The following is a 22,586-nucleotide window of genomic DNA, read 5'->3' as shown; positions in this document are numbered from 1 at the left end:
GAATTTATGGTCAACCCACTAAACGTCCTCCCTTGCACAAAATGCAAAAAGGGACAGTGCAAATGGGATAGTCTAAAATTCTTCTCAGTTTTCAAGGAAACTTTTGAAAACCTGCATAATTGCAATGAATGCATCAAGATCGAGAAGTGTCCATATTTTACTATAACACACCCAGCATTTCTTCAATGAAATGTATTGTATGACCTGAAGACAGGTGACTTTCTTTAGTTACCTATTGATTGTGTTTCTAAAATAAATTATTTAATAAAACCTCGAATTGAAATATTTAATGCCATTCTAAAACGAAAATGTGAAAGAGAAAGAACAGAAAAAGATTTGGTCACATCTGGAAATTGAACCAAGACTTGCCTGTGGTCGAATCAGCACAGTGGTCATAACAAGACCCGGCAAGGTAGAAGCCCAGGGTTTGATTTCCAGATGCGATTGAATCTTTTTCTGTCTTTTCTGTTTCACATTTTTCGTTTGAGAATGTTTAGTAATTAAATTTTCAATGATTACATTACTTTTATTATGCTCAGGTCATTCTGCCCGCTGCGTCAATTATCCTGACATATTGTGTGGCCCTGTTACTTTGTCTATTGGTGGAGTACCCATTCCACAACTTACAGAAGATTGGTCGAACTGACAAGAAGAACAATGACCAACTTGGGAGTAACAATTACTCCAAGATATCACCGGCTTTATTAAAACGAGATTAAAAATTTCGATTTCATTTGTTGTTTGGTTTCAGAAATTAACAAGTTTTTTTTTGGTTGAAAGACAACATATTTTAAAACTTTCTCATTAAAAAAAAATTGTCAATTATCTCCATATTTCGATTTTGTTTTGGAGCAAAGATAATTTTTGGATACGATTGGCAAGAAATTGGAACTATTGTGCGGTATTCACAAAATAAATTCTAAATCATATTTAAGGAATGCCTTTCTTTTTCCTTCATATTTATTAAAAAAAGGGAACAAAAAGTGGTTTGTTCAAAATTGCTAATAATTTTTTTGGAATTTAAATGAGGCCCAGCCAACATCCAAGCTTTTTTTAGGGTTCCACGGCCAAAAAAGTTCTCGTCCCATAAGAAAAAGTTTGCCGAGCCCTGCCTTACCCAAGCAGTTTTTGAAAATACCAAGGATTTCTCAAAAGTGCATTAATGAGTGAATTCACATAAAAAAGATAGGAAAATAAGACAAACTGGTGTTATAATTTTACACACTTATAAACAGCCAATTCGGCGACTATCTGTTCTAAGAAATAGTTTATGAAAAACATAATAGTGGTGCTTCAGCGGTAAACCGTGCGAGCGTGCAAACCTTAGGAATCTTTTATTTGCGCATGTTCGTAGCGACTATAAATAGTAACTTTTGATTTCATAGATATCCTTTGTTTTTCCCTTTCGACTGCTTAATTTAATCATTTATTTGTTGGTCAGGAGTGGCTCGGCGCAGTTGTGGAGATGTTTCGCAAGAACTAGGTAGATACAAAGTTGGTTACCATCCAGTAACAGATTTTCCAACACTTGTACTGCAATAAAGCATATAGCGGCAGTCAATTACTAGATCCTTTAAACATAATAAATCTTTCACCCATAAGATTATGTAAATTATTCCAAATTAGCACTAAGCATTTGATTTCTTTGGTAACCTTGAACTCATATTTCTGTTTTTAGTTCGTTATAATTATCACCTATCACTATGATGTTAATGATAAATAAATGATTTTTTATTTGAATTAATTTATTAAATACCTACTTGTTAGGGCAACTCGCATTGGTTAATTGTAATCAACTATGTAAAAAATATATTGTTTGAGTAACAAAAGAAGTTGTTTTTTTTTAGTGACAAAAATATAGTTAATATACAGACAGCCTAATACTGAAACCTTGTACCTTTTATTGCTTCTTAAACGCACTGCAAATTATTGCTGGTGCCTATACTTCAGTTAACCCCTAAAGCCTCTGACATTTTGCATTGTACTTCTCTTAAAGCCCAGCTACACTACTCGCGAAGTTGATCGAAGTTGACCGAATACGATAGTGTGGGTACAAACTTCACTTCGCTTCCCCGCCCGACTTCCGATTGTTGTCGGTAAATGCGCCCGAGTCAAAGGAATCGAAGCGTTACTCGCGAAGTTGCACGAGTGTGTGGGGACGCACTTCGAACTTCGGCTAACTTCGTCGAGGACTTCGTCGAAGCGTCGAAGCGAGTAGTGTAGCTGACACTTTAGACTTGTAGGTACTGACAGAAAACCGATAACACTGAAAATATTTTCGCATTACATTTTTTGATACCAGATAAATTCGTTTTTTTCAACGTATTTTAAAATAAAATACTGTTCTTGGAAGCAGATGGAAGACTCGTATTACAATAATTACAAATTGACTTATTACTAATGCAAATCAAAATTTTGAAAGCAAACTAAGATTAGTTTTTTAATGTCGCTCACTGATGGTTTTTATCGTGTAAACTGTAATTTTTACTTTGCACAAAAGTAAAAAACATATTTAAGGCGATGCACTACGTAGTAATGCAAAATCATGTGTTTTTGGTTTGAAAATTTTGTGCGCTAGAAATGTTTCAGATGCTTTAATTAAATACCGCGAGTAAAATTCATCTTGGCCTTTGAAATAATTGAGTATTTTTTACAGAAGTCTTTTTATAAGCCCAGAAAAAAATAATTTATAAGGCCTATGAAAACTGCTTTAAAGTTAAAAATTTCCACCTTACGAACCTATTTTCAGTTATGGTTTTATTGTATAATGTGGCAAATTAAGTTATTTATAAAATGATCGGAAAACATTTAAATATTTATGCCTGATCATCGACAAAATAAAATAAAAGGCACTTTTTGGTCATGTTTTTTCTTGCATAAATCAAAACAGCTGGATGGTGTTAAGCGGGAATTTAAGCCTTATCGCCATCTACGTAAGGAGTGTTATTGATGGCGGCTCGATTCAAAATATTACACGACGTAGTGCATCGCCTTAAAATGTATTATAAAATATTAGACAAAGGTATTATAAAAGTTATTGTCACTTCACCTTGTTCGCATTTAATATTAAAATATTTTTCAAATGCTAAATGTTGTTTCATAGAATTATTTAAAAATTTTCACCATTTTAATTAAAAATAATAAACACTTTGTTTTTTGACCACTTTCATGGGGGATTACTTAAAAACTGATTTGGTGAGCATTGGTCGTGAAACATGTCGGTTATATCTAAGCAATAAAAGTGGTCAAAATGAAGTTGTAACGGGATTATTAAATAAAAGCACAATTTTATCTAAGACTCCTTTTTATTTTGGGTATAATCAATTTGCAAATATGACAAGTGTTTATAGCAGTTCAATAATAGTAAGACAGTGTAATAATCTTTATATTACTGTCTTACTATGGGTTATTACTTATGGTTCACTGAGAAACAGGTTACACTTGGCTCGGTCCTCCCAAAGGAAACGCAATTGGTTCCCTCCACCCTTTGGTTTACCAAAAGGGTTTCAATGAGTATATTCTTCCTCTGGGTTAGCTGATCTCCAAAGCAGACGATTAATCGGCTTTTGGGTCGGACCTACGGGAGATTCACTGAAGTTACGCGATAGGTAGCAGGAAGCAACTTGCTCACTCGGGCTGAAACATGATCTATGACTTGAGAATACTGTGTGCCGCAGGGCGGGAAATCACGATTTCATAAAGTTGTCACCATTTTTTCTACAAATGCGGCCAATTCGCCGTGTTCGTACAAGCTCGAGGGTTAAATGGTTGAATGATCCCAGTCAGACGTCGTGGATTTAATCCTCGGCTGGATAAGTCCTCCATCATTGCACAAGCAACATTTCCTGCTTTTAATGAATGATAGAAGTAGGAGGAATTCAAACATTGCGAAGTTATTCATATCCTAAGAATGTGTCTTTTCTTTTTTATTAAAAAAAAATAAATACAGAGTTAGATCAAGTTAGTCCAAGTACTCAGATAGAGGTGTATATATTGTTTATATGCGTGAGGATGCGTCATATGGGTGTATGTATACATGTGTTGTTATATGTATATAGGTATGTCTGCTGCTATATACACATGTGTGCTTGCATGCACACATATTAAAAATTATATATATAATTATGTACATTTTTACAATCTAATGCTAATTTACTCATTTCTCCTTTCTAATTTCTATCTTCTACTTTTTATTACAATTTTTCCAAAATTTTAGCTTCATCTATAGTTACTAATTTCATATGTTTACACTAGATTTCATATTTCATACAAAGTAATTACACTCAATTGGTCACCATGAAAAAGGCAGCCGCCTAGTATGGTGATTCATTATATGTATCTACTTTATGTAAATTTCAAAACAATGTAACATGTATTAAATAAATAAAAAAAAAAAAAAAAAAAGATGTATGTTGCCTATTCTCGCACTTTTTGCAGACTAATTTATCTTCCTAATGGCACGGTTCAGACTGGTGCCGGTGATAACATGATTCTCAATTATAAAACACATGCCAGTGAACTACGTTATTATTATCATTATTAGTAAAGATTAGATAAACTATTGAACTTTTAGCAGTGAATACGCTCTTCTAGGGGTACTCAATATTTGTCTTCACTTTAATTTACGTTACAATAATTTTTCAGTATCTCAATTATTAAATTTTTCAATTATTTATTCAGAACTATAAACTCCTTGCCTCCGCACCCAGAGGTTCTAGGTTCGAAACGTTCAAACGGTCTAGAAGTGGGAACTTTAGATCATGTATTTTTTGTACTTTCTGTGGTCTAGAAGTAACAACTTTAGATAATGTATTTTTTGTACTTTCTGTGGTCTAGAAGTAGCAACTTTAGATCATGCATTTTTTGTGCTTTCTGTGGTCTAGAAGTGGGAACTTTAGATCATGTATTTTTTGTACTTTCTGTGGTCTAGAAGTAACAACTTTAGATAATGTATTTTTTGTACTTTCTGTGGTCTAGAAGTAGCAACTTTAGATCATGTATTTTTTGTGCTTTCTGTGGTCTAGAAGTGGGAACTTTAGATCATGTATTTTTTGTACTTTCTGTGGTCTAGAAGTAACAACTTTAGATAATGTATTTTTTGTACTTTCTGTGGTCTAGAAGTAGCAACTTTAGATCATTTATTTTTTGTACTTTCTGTGGTCTAGAAGTGGGAACTTTAGATCATGTATTTTCGGTTGTCCCTCTCTAAACAAATATTATCTCTTCTATCAAGCCATATGTAAAATTGCCTCCCCTCCGTTCAACATCTTTTCTAAATCTGAAATTGACTCCATGTTCCATATAATTGTGAAAATTGGCCACATATATGAAATGAATACCTAAATTCACCTTCCCTCCATATTTTGAAATGACGGTCCAGAACACCCTTGAAGGAGAAAGCCATAAACAAGTCAATATACTTTGAAGTCACATTTAGGAATCAAACCAACAAGAAATATCAAAAACAACTTTAATTTCTTTGTTAGCCAAAAGCATCAATATTTTTTTAAGTAATTTGTGACAAAATATTAAGTTAAAATTAAATCATAATCAAATAAATTTGAACACCCCTAAATATTGTATTTAAATAAAATTTTACTAGAAAATTCTTCCTGTTTTCAGAAGATTCAGTCTAAACAAGAATTGCATTTTGTTGAGTAAGGTAACCTTTACTTGAGAATATTGTTTAAGTATGAACTCCAGGGAGTTATTTCTTCCTGTATTAGTGGCTGGTCTACTTTATTTGGCTTGGTGTGAACAGTGGAAAATTGCTGATGGTAATCTTAACTTCTTTTAAATATTTTATAATAAGCCATATTCTAAAACTTCCGGTAATTGTTAGGTTTCGGTTGTCTCCTTATTGTACCTTTTTAAAATGTCTGCTCAGAAAATTCTCATTTCTGAGCACAAACTGCCTCCTGTTTTGTATTATTTTTTAGTTTTAACACTATATGGTCGGGCATTTTACCGCCAAATTGGGGGTGTTTTTTTAGATTTTAGCACCAAAATTAGACTTTCCGCAAAATATTCATATCTTATGATCTATTTGATATTTTTCGATAAAACTTTCAGTTTATTTTTAAAAAATGTCTCTATTTATTTACTTAGCAATGTATGTGTAATTCCTTTTTTTATGAACAAAAACTTTCTACTTTCTTGGGAATCACAGAAAAAACAGTATTTCACAATCGAAATAACATATCGAAATTTATTCATAAAAAATTACAAGATTATTTAGAAATTTACAATACATATAAAAAAAAACTATAACCTAATAGTGATTCAATGTGTGATAGCGTTCGATACACTTTCCTTTATGCAGGGGCACATTGCAAAACTTGCACATGTACCGCGTTTCACTGCGTAGTTTGTGAGCGGAACATACGCGACAATGATTTTTTTAAAATTATTTATTTGTTCTGTTTCAAACTCATTGTATTGACAGGTAGATAGATCGGGTACCGCCGACAATAGAAAACACATGACTCCGCACCCATTTAGAACCCCTTGTTTACAAGTTTCCCGCTCCTTACCGCTTTGCGCAACAAAACGAGTAAACTCGTCTCCCGCGTCTTACTGTAAAAAGGCGTATGACGAGTTTTCTCGTTTCCCGCAAAGAATGTGTTAATATTCTTGTTTTGTCCTGTCCTGCTGTTATTGCTATTCTAAGTTTTGTCATCACTTTGTATAAACAGTGTATTTAGTGTTATAATATTAGATCTGTATTGGGTAAGTCACACTGTAGGAATAATTTTAAGAACCACTAATACTGAATTACCATTTTAAAGTTTGATATAGTAAAGCGCACTTGAAGTGAAATGACACTAAACTGCGCTATATAAATGCCATGTTATTATTATTATATGATACATAACCTAACCTTATCTTAAACCCAAATAAACTTAACCCAACCTAACATATATCCTAATCTATTCGAACCTAACATAATAATAATAATGATTGGATTATTTGTATAGCGCCGTTTTCGTGAGAAAATCACCTCAAGGGCGCTTAACAACTTAATTTATGCATTGATCACTTATACTTATAACTTATTACTTTTAGCTTATAACTAAGTTTCATAGATATAGACTTATAACTAAGATTAATGTCGAGTGATTCATAACTAAGACTTTTAACTAATGACTTAAACTATACATGTTTATACAATCAAATGAGTATTTACACAATACCTCTATAATACAACTAACACATAATCTAACATTTTCGTATTGTATAATCATGATAAACAAGTTATCGAACATACTCTTTTCGGTTGTTTGTGCATCGCCGTGAAATCTGAATCATTTTCATTTTCAAAATTGGAACTGATTGTGTGAAGGATTCATGAAGTAGGTACTTTCCCTATATTTTAACAGAAAATTATTTTAATTCTCTTTTTAAATAAATCTATTTGAATTTCACTTTTGTTTTCTTAAATGAGTACAAATCTTGAATGTAGAAATTAACCCACTTTTCGACATCCGATCGAGCTGAAACTCAGCAGATTGATTCGTTTTCGATGACAATGCATTCTATCAACTTTTGGTAGCAATCACGCAAACACACACGGAAATATACGCATTTGAAATTTGATGGCATTACGGCAGTTAATATAGAAAATAAATATCGGTCCTACCCAATCGGGATTTCGCTCAGTTGTTGAGTCAGCTCGGTTGACTCCAGCCTCTGGGGAGGAAGGTTTAATCCTCAGTCATAAAAAAATGTATGTATTTTAATGTAAACGTATATGTTTGATTGTAAATGTATATATTTAAAAATAGAAGTATTAAAGTAAAAATGCTCAGATTTATTTTCCTGTGATTTTTCACAGGTCTGTGCTAGCTAGTTAATAATGATCAGAGATGTGCTTTATTTCAAATAAATCCATTTCAAATGGAAATGCAAAATGCAAAATGGGTATTTTCCATTTTGCATTTTAAATGCTTTTCTAAAAACCATTTTGCATTTTAAATGCTTTTCTCAATGCGTTTTCCATTTTAAATGCTTTTTTGCAACATTCTTCCTACTATCTCCACTCATATTTTTTTCATAAGCCCCAAATATCAGTCGTTCCTCAACCTCGCTATGAGAGATAGTTTACATTTGTCAAGTTGCTCCCTGGTAGGATCCCTGGCAATTGAGTGATACCATTACAAAAAATACTGATTAAAATACTGAACAGCAGTTTCTATGTTTTTACGTTGGCAACATTAGTCCCGCGCAAATTTTTTGTTGTTTCATAATCTGTAGTCGTGGTGTTTTTGGATTTACCATCATGTAATATGTTTGTTTTACATTGATGTCCATTATTAAATGACAAAATTGTTTAAAAATTCTATAATTATTTTAATTGTTTGACCTGAGAAACCATTTTGCATTTTCAATGCATTTTGAAAATAGGTATTTTACATTTGAAATGCTTTTCTAAAAACCATTTTGCATTTTCAAATGGAAAAGTTTTGACCCATTTCCATTTTGCATTTCAAATGGTTTTGGATACCCATTTTGCACATCTCTGATAATGATCAATAATTATTGCATGATAACTTATCACTAACTAGCTCTAATGCCATTTCCGCGGGGGTAGGCAGAGAGGATATAATGCCACACAACTTTGTCCTGGTATACTGCCCTTTCTTCATCCCCAATAACCCCTGGAATGCCATCCTTCCGCAACGTAGTACTCTTTGGTGTACAGCTGGTAATATGCCAATCGCACGCCATATGCCAGCTGACACTATTTTCGTACTAACGTACTTGTTTTTTGTAAAGATGTTTTTTAAATAGCACCGTTTATCCAGACAATGTGTCTATATATTTATAATTATTGTATAATATATCTATCTACATATTATATCATGTAGTTTTCCCAGGGTAGATATTTATACTCAGAGAAATTATTTTTTTCATTGAAAAATGTAAAAAACCAATTGATCAATGATATAATGATGACATGAAAATATTCTTAACTTTTATGATATTTTCCAGCTAAATAAAAGTTCTTCACAATAAAAAAGTCCTATTAGGCTTTCCTCTAAACAAATATAGTACTACAACTTTTGAGAATCGGAATTCTGACAATTGATGAGGAATTTTGCCTTGCGCTTTTTTTACAGATAAAATAAATATATTTGCTAGTGACAAAATGAGAATCTAGAATAAAATTAAGATACCTACATATTTCCTGCCAAGCGGGTAAAATATAATAATAGTAGGTATGCTAGGAGCATTTTTTATGTTTCAACGTACCTATCTTGAAATCTAGGCAAGTGAGTTGAGCTATTAGCAAATCCACTGTGGATTCACCAGCATACGACAGGTACAAATGTCAGAAATCCACGGATGATTTCCTGGCGTACTAGAGGTTAATATAACCTCTTGCGTTAATTTGTTCGGTTTTGCAAACAAACATCTATTATCCGGAGAATAAATTTGTTCACTTTTGAGAAAATAGAAATCGTTATGTCTCTCTTAGTGTCATGGTGAGAAATATGATTTAAACAATGTTAGAAAGAGAAATAACCAAACTTTATATTTAAATCTAAAATTTAACCACAGAAGAATTAAAATAGACACTTCTATGAAACCAAAGATTCCTACCGCAATTTGAGAAAAATTTATGAAAGTTTTTACTAATTATTTTTTATATGAAACGACAAGAAAGTAAAGTGGCAGAAATGTTTATAATACTATGAGTAATTTTTTTTTTTCATTATCAGTAATTTTGGTTTAGTGTTGATTAAAAAAAGTGAGCCATTTTAGCTTTGAAATTATATAATTATTTGTAATAACATTGAAAAGCGTAGTTATCAACTTTCAAAAAAATATTATTTTTCGAAATATTCGTTTTTATTTGGATTTTGTTGTCTAGCAGAAATTTGCACAAATTCTCCGACTTTCTGAGAAATATAACGATAAATATGCCAGAGGCCTCAGGGGTTAAGCAATCGTTTCACTAACTTGATAGTGACATGTCTTTGTAGGTCGTCCCTGGCTTCTTCCATTCACTTTCGTAAATTTGTCTTCCATCCACTTTACATGTCAAATTATCTATTTGTCTCTTTCTTTATCTTGTTTATTATGCTTAAATTGGCTTTGCATTCAGTCCTTCTGCCAGTTCCATGTCTCACTGCAATAGGATTGGCATCAGAAATATATATTGTGGACTAGCTTGATTTTATTTTTGCCACACACAGACAAACAAGTAGGTAGTAATTTGTTCTAATCTTATTGCAATATGTAATAATCAGAAGTGAGTAACAAAAGAGGTGGCACAATATTATGCAATGATTTTAATATGACTTGATTAACTTTATGGTTATCTCGCAATGCGCCGTTGCAACAAATTACAGCATGCCTCGTCAGTGATAATTTTTTATCGAGGTTATCATATTTAAATATTATAAATTATCACGTATAAATATAAAATTATAAATGTGACGAGTGACAACCAGCTTCCAAAGATATCACCTGTTCAACATTTTGACTGCATTCCTGATGTACGAAAAATTAAGGATTAGGGGTTTGCACGGCATTCGTGATATTCGTGCATTTTCTATTATGTACATTATTATGAGCGTGTAGCCCTGAGGGCACAGTTTATTGGCGCACATAATATATGTACACATAGCAGCGTATTATTTAAGAAGTTTTTTTTGTGCATTACAGATTGATTTAATCCTATTACAATACACATAAAATATACAAAGTTTTAAATGAAACATTTTACAATAACCGATATTTTAGAGTTCTTTCCTAAAATGACTTTTGAAATCTTCAAGGCCAATGTTGAAAATGTCAAGAGACCTACCTCTTGTCATGCTATGCTGGGCCATAACGTCCATTTCTTCCATGTGGAATACAGAGCAAGTCGTGGCGTCGACCCCGACGGTAGTTGTTCGGTACAAACAATTTATAGCATTCCAAGAGGTATGGGCTGTCAATGTAATAGTTCATGATTTTAAAAACTGTTAATTGAAGGGTCCCATTTCTCCTAGATTGGAGACTTTCGTTGTGCGTTTCGGAGAGCAAATCTATGTGATGCATAAATCATGGATATTCACCATGCGTTCTCATATAAAGATATCTTAGGACGGGTTGTTTCGGAGTATTTGAACAATTCATCAAATTTCAACGTTCATTTTCAAGTTCTGTGAAAGATTTTTTCAAGTTCTGTTTTTATTTCAGTTTTGTCAAGCAACTAGTCTATAATGATATAATAATAGAACTTGAATTGGACTTTCACAGATCCCAGAAATGAACGTTGAAATTTGATGAATTGTTCAAATACTCCGAAACAACCCGTCCTAAGAAATTTTTTTGAATTTGTTCAAATAATTCTATGTATTTTTGCTGGTGTTATTTTATTATTCTTCCCAGACAGCAGAAGCGTATTCTAATTTAGATCGTATAAGGCAGTTGAACATCGATGTCATTGCTTCGGGCTTGGAGAATTGTTTGCTTATTATTATCACAAATCCAAGAAGTTTATAACAAGATGAAACCAATCCCAGTATATGAACTGAAAAAGTAAGTTTGGGATCAAATGTAACCCCGAGGTCCCTTATGGATTTTACTGATGACAATATTTCATCATTTAGCTTATAATCAAATTTGATCGGGTTTTTGGAAGGCGTATACGTCATAGTGACACATTTTTTTACATTAAAGGAAAGTTTATTCTCATCTGCCCATGAAGATATTGCATCTAAATCAAGTTGTAATTAATTAATTAATTAAGTTGGACAAAACGAGGAAAATTTTTAAATTTTTATATAAGTCAAAGCAATATTTACAGTAGAGTAGTTCTCATATAAAAATTAGAAGTTTTAGACATTTGTTGATATCATTACATTAAAACATGGTATGTGTGATCCTTCCCCTAATCTAAAATATACATAATAATAAATGATGAATATGTATATAATTAACATAAAGATTTTTACTACAAGCTTAGCTTATATTATTTACACTAGCTGACGTGAACATGACGTTGCTCGGGGTTATAATGGTTTGGAGTAAAGTTTTGAAGTTATGATTTAGTGTACCTGAAAATTGGGCTTATTTTCAAGGTGGAAATAAGATTATTTTAAAGAATTGACAAAGTCTACCTTTTAATTTATTTATTTTCCTTGATCGTTCCACGTCTTGCTCGGGCATATCTTTACTTCTTCTACCATTCACTTCCATGTCGTATAACTTATACAACATTCTTCATTCTTCTTCATCATGCCACATTTGATTAATTTGATCATGCCATGTCTTCCTTGGGGCCTCCTGAATTTTTTTACTATTCACTTCATGTAGTATCATGAAATCCATGTTGGTATTATTAAAAAAAAATTACATCATGTCAAATTCGTATATCATTCCAGTTCAGATTTAATGCGTTAAGTCCAGAGATGTGCTTTATTTCAAATAAATCCATTTCAAATGGAAATGCAAAATGGGTATTTTCCATTTTGCATTTTAAATGCTTTTCTAAAAACCATTTTGCATTTTGCATTTTAAATGCCTTTCTCAATGCATTTTACATTGTAAATGCTTTTTTGCAACATACTTCCTACTATCACCACTCATCTTTTTTTCATAAGCCCCAAATATCAGTCGGTCCTCAACCTCGCTATGAGAGATACATTTGATTTACATTTGTCAAGTTGCTCCCTGGTAGGAGCCCTGGCAATTGAGTGATATCATTACAAAAAATACTGAACATGGGGCCATGACGCTGTAATATTGAATGTTAGATAGCAGTTTCTATGTTTTTACGTTGGCAACATTATTCCCGCGCAATTTTTTTGTGGTTTTATAATCTGAAGTCGTGGCGTTTTTGGATTTACCATCATGTAATATGTTTGTTCTACATTGATGTCCATTATTAAATGACAAAATTGTTTAAAAATTCAATAATTATTTTGATTGTTTGACCTGAGAAACCATTTTGCATTTTCAATGCATTTTGAAAATAGGTATTTTGCATTTGAAATGCTTTTCTAAAAACCATTTTGCATTTTGCATTTTCAAATGGAAAAGTTTTGACCCATTTCCATTTTGCATTTCAAATGGTTTTGGGTACCCATTTTGCACATCTCTGGTTAAGTCTTTCTCGGCATCCCCGACCTTATTAAAAAAGTACATTGTATCGACTGTTATTCGACACAGTATCTTATTTCAGTTCAGAGATAATAAGTCAAGTCTTCCTCGGATGTCCCCTTCTACCATTCAAACCACTCTCTAAAAACTCCTGGCACTAATAAGGACAAACTTTGAAATTTTCAGCGAAATCGGTCCAGTAGTTTTTGAGTCTATAGGAGACACACTTACGGACATTGCCATTTATTTATATAGATAGATTATCATATAATATATAGAGAATGTTCTGTTTTCCAGGGTATGATGAATTGCCAACACTTTATAAACTGCAAGACTACGAAGGATGTATGGAAGACAATGAAGCTCTTTACTGTTATGTAGATATTGAGCTGACCACAACAGAACCATCAGAACTTTTCAATAGGATAAAGGTAAACATTTTAATATTACTTCTGTCTTTGCTTCTAAATACATATTCTTCTAACTAAACTAAATCATGCGTCTCTACTCCTTTCAGAATGTCAGTTCTCAGTCTTTGATATATTTCCGTCACGACATTCTGCACAGAGGTATTTGTGTCACAAGGAGTTGTGACGTATCAAGTATACCTCTTGCCACACTGGAGACTGACAAAACTCTGCTAAGAGGAGTCCTACAGAATTGTGCGTTGAGTGAAATGAAAAAGGAAAATGATTTTGGCGGAAATGTTATATCGGAACTTTGTGAAAGTAATGTCAAACCAGTTCCAAGTACGGCAAATCGGATATTTACGGGAGTCATTATTGCAATACTTTTGTTGAATGTTGCGGGAAGTATTTTTGCAAAGCAAAATGATGTCAAACAAGGTAAATATAAATATTATTAAACTAAATGGTGTCAGAATGAAATTACACAGTTGTTTGGGGATTGTTGTTTGATGGGGCAGGCCGCTCACAGCATTTATTTGAGTCAGTAGCGCAGTTGTGAGATGACTCCGAACCGATGATGATGACATTAGGTGTAAGCGGCGATGACGGCAGTGGAGTGGTTGAGGCGATAAAATTGGTGGCTCGACACCGCATTTGTGGAGACCTAACTTGAGGATGTTTTCAGCACTGGCGAAGGTGTTGAGTCTTGTCTTCCTGTCTTCACACCCCAGTGTGAAGCAGGATAGCCGAAGGTATAATTGACCTGCTCGACAGATGCGCACATATCCAATGACAACCCTGGTGAACTTTATTAAAGGGACTGGGTTGTTAAAGGAATGAGGTAAAATGGGAGATAGCAAAATGGGCTTATTGCCTACGTGCTCACAGGAACCTTACGTCAACTGTCTCCTATAAAAAAAAAAATTATTATCCCGCGGAGTTGATAATCATCGCCGGGCATAGTAGGTCCGTGGCCTGTAGCAGTGCGGTGGAGTAACGGCGGGGCGCGACACAGGGGGCCGGCGGATCTATTGGTAGCGAGCGCTCGCAGGGCTCACAGGTTGCTCACTTGTAACTGCTGATGATTGATTGACTGACTAAGTACATCTCGATGCTGCTGATGCGTTATGTAGGCGCGCGTGCATCAGGAATCTTCGGGCGTGTAGGTAGATGCGCCGTACCTACGATGCTTCGCTAGAGGGTTCTAGATACGATGCATTTTGCATTAGGGAACATTCCCGAATATTCTAATAGCTCATCGCTACAGTTGTATATATCACCTACCAATATTAACAAACAACATACTAAAAAATAACATAAGACAAAAAATCACAGTTATTTATTTTCATAGAAATGCGTTCTAGGGATTTAAATCCCAGAGATTTCGTCAGAACCGGAATTACGGTGCTAGCTATTTTCAATTCCAGGATCCCAGTGTCAGCACCATGAATTTAAATGTATAAATTATTGGAAAAAAACATGCTTTTACGTAAAGGTCACTTGCTGATTTTTTTCCTTTTGACATGTTTTGCATTGGCAAACGCTCCTGACGATTCACACAATTCACAATCATTCTGATAAATGAGCAACTTTTCAGGACAATTTCTTGCCGGCAAGGTACTTCCGTATTGTCGGTCAAGATTTCGCAATATTGTCATGTAATGTTCCTATTCTTATTATTTTCTTCTTATCTTATTATTTTCTTCTCTCTGTTATGTATGTATTCCTCTGTTAGCCACCTACCAACTACCAAAACTTTCAAAATTTAGAATGCAATTAATATTAACCCTTTCGTCCCGGAAAGAAAAAAATCACATTGGATCCGAAGCGGGGTCACTCAGTCCCCCAATTTGTTTTGCTTATTAAAAGGTGTTAATGACATAATTCGATGAAATTTGTTTTGGTTATAATTAGAGGGAAGTATATATTACATATTTCAGTAGTCATTATCAAAATCGTTTCATAAATAAAGTCATAATTAATGTTCTAACGAATTTAGACCATAACGCATATGTTTTCAAAGAAAACGGAGAAGGCGGGTACGTAGCAAGCATCGCGCCTCGTTTCCGAATCTCGACTGCCGATTGGCGATTAAGCGTCGACGTGGGTGGCTAGTTTCTTGCATAGGGTGGTCTGTAAATGATGGATATGTATTTTTTACTTTTATAGTTTATGAAAACTACTACGTACTACTAAACTAGGTACGGATGTTAAATATTTTGAAACAAATGTTGTATGTTGATATTTAATGTAGGTATTAAATTATTTTATTTCTACAATTATTCTTATTATTATTATGTATCTTTTCTCGGGAGATTTTTCAATGTGGATGAGTGTTTCAAGCTAATAATTATTGCTTATAAATAAATGTTACCCTTTGTGCTATGAAAAAAATTCTTGTCTTAAACATTAGTTTACAAAAAAAAAAATAATTAATATCTTATTTCTGATTGTTTTTATTATAATTTCATTTAGAGTATCATCTAGCATCGTGCCGCAGTTAACCTGTAATCATAAATGATGCGTTTGCTTGAATAGGTATATATTGAGTTTATAGTTTTTCACTGATCCATTTATGTAGGTATGTTTTACATTTTTAACGGTGAATGGTTTTGTTTTGTAATGTTTTATCAAATAAAATTGTAAAAAATAAGGTATTTTTAATAACTTCAAATTGTTAAAAATAAGGTATTTTTAAAGTATTGAAATCCAATCTTGAAATAAATATTTTTTTATTGTAGCCTGAGAATTCCCCGTTTTTGATAAACAATATTTATGAGAGATCTGGAAACGGTATTTATAAACTCGTAATAGGATACATATGAGAAACCGGAGAATTTCTCTCTTTTTCTTAGTAATGACGGCCCCCATGGTCAAATGGTTGAGATTCTGGGTCGCGGGTTCAAAATCCCAGCAAGCGCAAATTAATTCAATAATTATGTGATATTTCATAAATAATTCATAAAATATAATGCATTTAATATAATATATTTTCCGCACGGCCAAGGATGGGAAATGCGTTCAGTATTGCCCTGAACAAAAACCACCATTTAGAATAGAAACGTCATCATACTAGGAGGCTATCTCTTTTATGGTGACCATTTATAGGGATTGATTAAATAAACTGAAAATTGCAAAATTATAATAGAAAATAGAAAAAGACATTCGTAATATAAAACATAATTTTAATATAATTTTAAAATATCTTACACACATAATATCGTAGTAAAATGAAGAAATTTACAAAAAGACAAAAAACACACCTCAAAATATTATATTTTTACAAAAATACACCTCAACATTTTGGAAACACATAAGGTAGGTACCTACTTTATAATAAATGAGTTTTATGAAACAAACATTAGATATTAGCAAAAATTATTACACATATAGTATAATGAACATACCTATTACTGGTAAACAAGACATGTCGATCATCCAGTTGATTAGTCAGACATCTCTAAATACAAAGTTTTGAGATAATGAGGAAAGCAATGTTCGAATGCTCGCCATAAACCAAATATTATTTACATGTGTCTGTATTTTATAAATTAAATATGCTATAAAAAAATAACACCGGGAAGTATAACGGTTCGGTACATTAGTACGACATTTTTAAATTTTCTACAAATAACCCAGAAAACATATATTTTGTTTGTTTTTTCATTTTACATATAACTGTATACTCAACTCAAATTCCGATTCTTCGGAGATGTCTGACTAATCAACTGGACGATCGTTATATTTACATATTATACACAAATCGCGTGATGAAAATCACAACTTGAAATGTAAGATATTTACTCTTTATCGTATTATTACAAAGAATTTTTTTTCTTGAGCAAGTGGAATGTAACATATACACACGGCACGAGTTCCCAAAATTGAAGATGAAATAAACGAAAATTATAACCTAGCTAGAAGACAATAACTTTTTAAATAAAAATTCACAATTTAGAAAAACACACACAACACGATGAAAGTTAAACCCAAACAACATGGAATAAAATCAGCATTATTAAATAGCGAATAATTCTGTCAGCTATTAATTTTGGTACATACATATCCCAAACTTTAATTTATTGGTAAATCGAATAAATATACTCCAGAATAAATTGTATGAAAAAATGAAATGCAAAGTGATTACCAAGAAATAATCTAATCTAAAATTGGGATCATATTTATAAAAGAAGACAAAACAAAAACAAGCTGACGTTAACAACACAATTTTTGCGTAATTTGATGGAAAAACATAAAATATAATGTTATAAGAAGGTACAGTAACTATTGGATATTATGTCCGGTTTTTGACAACATTTCACTTGTAAGATATTATAGCGTAATGACTCCTGGATATATACTTATTGCACAAGACTGCAAAAGTGAACTAGATGTTCTGGAAAACATTGTAAAATTGATATCAAGTTATCAATAAACAATCGCATAAATTAACAATTTCCAAATGACCACTATGCTTTGAGCAATTGAAACCTTTATACATAAATTTAAATGGAAAATGAGAAAAGTGCACCACGTCTAAAACAGTAGAGGGACTTCTTATAAAAAAGTGATAAACAGAGAAATGATTAAAAGCACAAAAGATATGGTCGAAAAATGTTTGTTTTCTTATAGAAAAATATGTTGTTCATTTACCAAATGTTAGTAAGTGACTACATGCACTATCATGAATGCTTTAATTATTTAAAATACACGTAATTTATTATTAAAAACTATAATATTAATATGAAATAAACAAAACGGATTTTTATGCAAAATATTTTCCAACGTGATCATTTTAAAAATGAAACAATTCGACTGAGAATACACCAAGATAACACAAACAACCAGTACACTAATTGAGTTTGTGTAATCAAATGAACGTGAACAAATTCTAAAATACTAGACAAACCTAAAATTGCAGATCATGGCACCATTAGTATAGTGATGACTTGAAAAGAAACAGCAAAAATACTAGAAAAAGTGAATAATAGAAGAAATTTCTAAAGGTCGGATATGCTTATTACAAAAATGACAGATTGTTTGTTAATTTTAAAGTTCTATGAAATTTCTATTCAAGTTCTGTTATGATATCAGTATAGGCCAGGTACTTCACAGAACTGAAATAATATCGGAACTTGAATAGAACTTTCGCAGAACCTGAAAATTAACATCAAAATTTGATGAATTGTTTAAAATCTGTCAAAAGATCCGTCCTAAGCAACTTTTATTATTTTAACAACATTCATTATTGGCATTGTCCTTGATAGTTTTACAGTTAGTACAAAAATTTTCTTGGACCCTGTGCAGAACACAAATAGATTTCCTGCAAGTATAACAACACAGCTTAGTTTTTCTATCAATGTTGCGCGGGCAAAGATAACACCGTCTTCGTATTGCCTTGGTAGGTAAAACTTGTACTTCATTTAATACAATATCGTCGCTTGTGCTCGGCATAACTTTTTCAAATAATTCGAAGCCGTATTGCTGCGCTTTGTGAAATTTTACACCGCTTTCTTTTCTACTTTTAATGTTGTTTTTCACTAAGTCCATGGCCAACTCCCTGATAAAGATTTTTCGTCTGCTTCGGTCATTTGAATGCCATTCTGGATATTTAGTGATCCAAATAACATAAGCATTCAAGGCAGCCATATCTAAAATCTCCATGAAAATACGAAATGGCCACCTTCTTGTCGACCTAATGCAGGAATATTCCCTTGTCATTTTGTCCCCGGTGTCTACAGCCCCCTTTGTTGAGTTGTAATGTAATATTATATCTGGCTTTTTTGACTCTGACGCTGATGAAATTTTGTCGTCGTGGAATTCGGTTGAAAGAAGAGCCACTGCACTCTTCTTTTTCGGCACATAAGAAACAATTGTAAGTGCATCGGTAAAACCAAAAAGGCTTGTATGTAATTCCCTTTGCGGAGAAGGTAAAAATTCTTTTGGAATTTCTCTTTTATTCGACCTCAATGTACCAGTCAGCGTCAAATTATTATCCAATAATTTATTGGCAAGAGGTATTGACGTGAAAAAGTTGTCTGTCGTAACACCTCTTCCAGAACCGTAATATGGTGCTACTAAGTCAGTTACGACTCGTAACCCCTGATTTACTTCTCGGGCATTGCCAATTTTGCCCGTGTATACTTGAGTATTTAAAATATAGGCTGTTTTGGCATCAGCTGCCACCCATATTTTAATTCCGTATCGTCCAGGTTTGCTTTTCATGTATACACGGAAAGGACATGATCCCCGGTACGTCGCCAAACGTTCGTCTACGGTGATGTGGGAATCCGGGGAGTAATTTCTAGTGCAAGCTGCGTTAAAATTTTCATAAATTGATTTTATCGCCTCCAGTTTTGTCCCACTTTGTGCGATTCTTTCGTGCCTAGTCACTCTATCATCAAATCGTAGAGTACTAAATAAGAATGCAAATCTATCTCTAGACATAGCTGCTGTATAAAAAAATTGCCTAAATAGATCATTCGTTGTCCACAACTCTTTCAACTGCATCTTTCTGCAACGGTTTCTCCCAGCAGCAAGCAATATGCCGATAAAGGATTTAATTTCATCCGTAGAAATTGATGCATCATCGGCTGTGCCCTTGTTTTCCCTCACACAAAAACGTTGGGTTTCAGTAACTATTTCTTTGAGAATATCGTCAGTAATAAACAATGAAAATGCGTCTCCAATAGATGAAATATTTTTGCTTTCATTTGTCAGGCCAGGACGAGAGTAAACAATATTGTGTTGCCTACTACGGGATTGTGTCGGAGGAACGGAACTCCACTTAAATCCAGATTTGGAAGTAAAAGATTTTTCTTCCGTTTCATCAGTAATCTTTTCGGCATCTTCGTCAGAGGTGTCGGATTCACTTTCAGAAGAACTTTCAAAAGAAACATGATCTTCAATGTCCGATGTGTTTTGAATGTTTTCAAATTCAAAATCACTGTTTGACTCATCACTACCAGAGTCTTTCTCTAATAACGCTCGCACCTGCTCAGCGTTTAAAAATTTTTTGGGCATTTTTTTAGAATTGTGTAAATTTAAAAAGTAAGTAGGTAAACTTGATATCGTAACTGAATCTGCAATCAGAGCCTGCAATCTGTAATCAGAAAAAAGTAATTATGTAGCATCAACCCACTTACTTTTCAATAATAACTAACTAAATATCTAATCATCACGTCGTTTCCCGCAGGGGTACCTAGGCAGAGAGGACAGACCGCCAAAAACTCGGTCTTGGTACACACTCTTTGCCTCATTCACATTCATATATCGTCTCATATATATATATATATATGAGACGATATATGAATATATATATACAGTCAAACTTGGTTATAGCGAGCACAAAAAACTAAATTTTCTCCTTAGAGCGATTACTCGTTTTATCCAAAATAGGTTTTCTAAAAGTCGTAAGTACCTACCTACCTGCCCCTACTATTAATATATGTGTAGTGTATTAGAAAACAACACTTTTATTCATAAAATTTATAATCAATGATTGTTTTTAATTTTTCGTTTTCCCGCTCCACAATTCCTTTCTCAAAACAATCAACACATTATAACTACCTTCACCTGGTTCGAGGCTTCCAAGAAAAATAACATTAAATTGCCAGTCGTAATATAATCAATAGCATGGGCATATTGTAATTTTACTCATTGCACTTACATCAGCCTTGCATTCTTTGCAGATTTCCACATTTCTCATACGATCAAATATGGTTTTACCACACATACTCCTCAGGGATCTCATATCAACAGCATTCAGTCTACTTTCATCATCATCATCTGCCAGTTCCATGCCTCACTGCCATACATCAGGGTAGGTACAAGCATTCCACTGTGGACTACTAGCTTCGCTTCTTTAGACAGCTTTTTGTTGGCGCCAACGGAATTCAGTCCTCCATTAATGGAGTTACCTGCATTTACCCATCTTTCAATATCTCTATCAGCCTTCCCATCTGAGATTGATATTCTCAAAATATCTCAAATCGAAAATTTATGCATCCAAAAAATAACCATGGGTGCCTTCCGTTGATTATGTGTTTACATTTTTATGTTTTTAATGATCTATCAAATAACGAAGATAAAATAAAATAAATAACAAAAACATCTTGAAATTATTATTTCACATAAAGAAAAGAATTAAATGATACCTTTTTGTTAATTATAATTAATGTAAGACTAAATTTAACGCTTCTTGAGGTGAATTTTCACAAAAACGGCGCTATTTAAATCATATGGTCATATTCTAATGCGTGAAAAACTAGTAGGTACTATTAGTACTACTAGTAGTACGATTATTCTATAAATTGTATGGTTTGAGCAATGGAATACATAATGTTTACATGAAAATAAATTTAGAATTAATATAATAATTTTTATCATAAAATAAAAGAATATGGGAACCAAATGAACATTTTGAGTAAAAGCGCAAAAACAAGCTGCAATAATATGCAGTTATAATAATAATACACCGAGAAATTTTGACACTGATACCATCAATAAAAGCAAACTATTAAAATGCAATATTTTAATATTGTGGAGAATAAATAATGTTTATGAATGTAAGTAAGTCCAAAGTCATGGTATTTGAAAGAGAGAGTATGAAAACAGTGTGCAATATAGTTGTGAATGATGAATACTTGGAGCAAGTGGATGAGTTTGTGTATTTGGGAAGTATGTTTACGAGAGATGGGAAGGCTGATAGGGATATTGAAAGAAGGGTGAATGCAGGTAACTCCATAAATGGTGGGTTAAATGCCGTAGGCGCCAACAAAAAGCTGTCCAAAGAAGCAAAGCTGGCAGTCCACAATGGAGTGCTGGTACCTACCCTGATGTATGGCAGTGAAGCATGGAACTGGCAGAGGAAGGATGAAAGTAGGCTGAATGCTGTAGAGATGAGATCCCTGAGGCGTACGTGTGGTAAAACCATGTATGATCGTGTGAGTAATGTGGATATCCGCAAAGAATGCAAGGCTGATGTGAGCGTAATGAGTAAAATTAAGAAAGGGACCCTCAGATGGTTTGGGCATGTAGAGCGAATGAATGAAGAAAGGAGCGTAAGGAGAATATATGACGCAA

The 22,586-nt window shown here is 33.1% G+C and overlaps 1 protein-coding gene across 1 annotated transcript in view; it reads left to right on the top strand.

Moving 5' to 3' along the window:
- The first annotated feature begins 5,642 nt into the window (after positions 1–5,642).
- Positions 5,643–22,586, top strand: part of LOC149418640 (O-acyltransferase like protein-like) — a 28,052-nt gene continuing 11,108 nt past the window's right edge. Inside the window, exons 1-3 of the mRNA XM_089638602.1 lie at positions 5,643–5,777; positions 13,393–13,526; positions 13,613–13,940. Coding sequence (XP_089494728.1) covers positions 5,693–5,777; positions 13,393–13,526; positions 13,613–13,940 — 547 coding nt within the window. The 5' untranslated portion in view covers positions 5,643–5,692. The remainder of the gene's footprint in view (positions 5,778–13,392; positions 13,527–13,612; positions 13,941–22,586) is intronic.

This window comes from Hesperophylax consimilis, chromosome 13 (assembly GCF_061612785.1).
Source record: "Hesperophylax consimilis isolate HC1 chromosome 13, BYU_Hcon_1.0, whole genome shotgun sequence".
Taxonomy (NCBI): Eukaryota; Metazoa; Arthropoda; class Insecta; order Trichoptera; family Limnephilidae; genus Hesperophylax; species Hesperophylax consimilis.
Note: the sequence above shows the minus strand (reverse complement) of the source record. Positions and strands in the feature narration are given on the sequence as shown.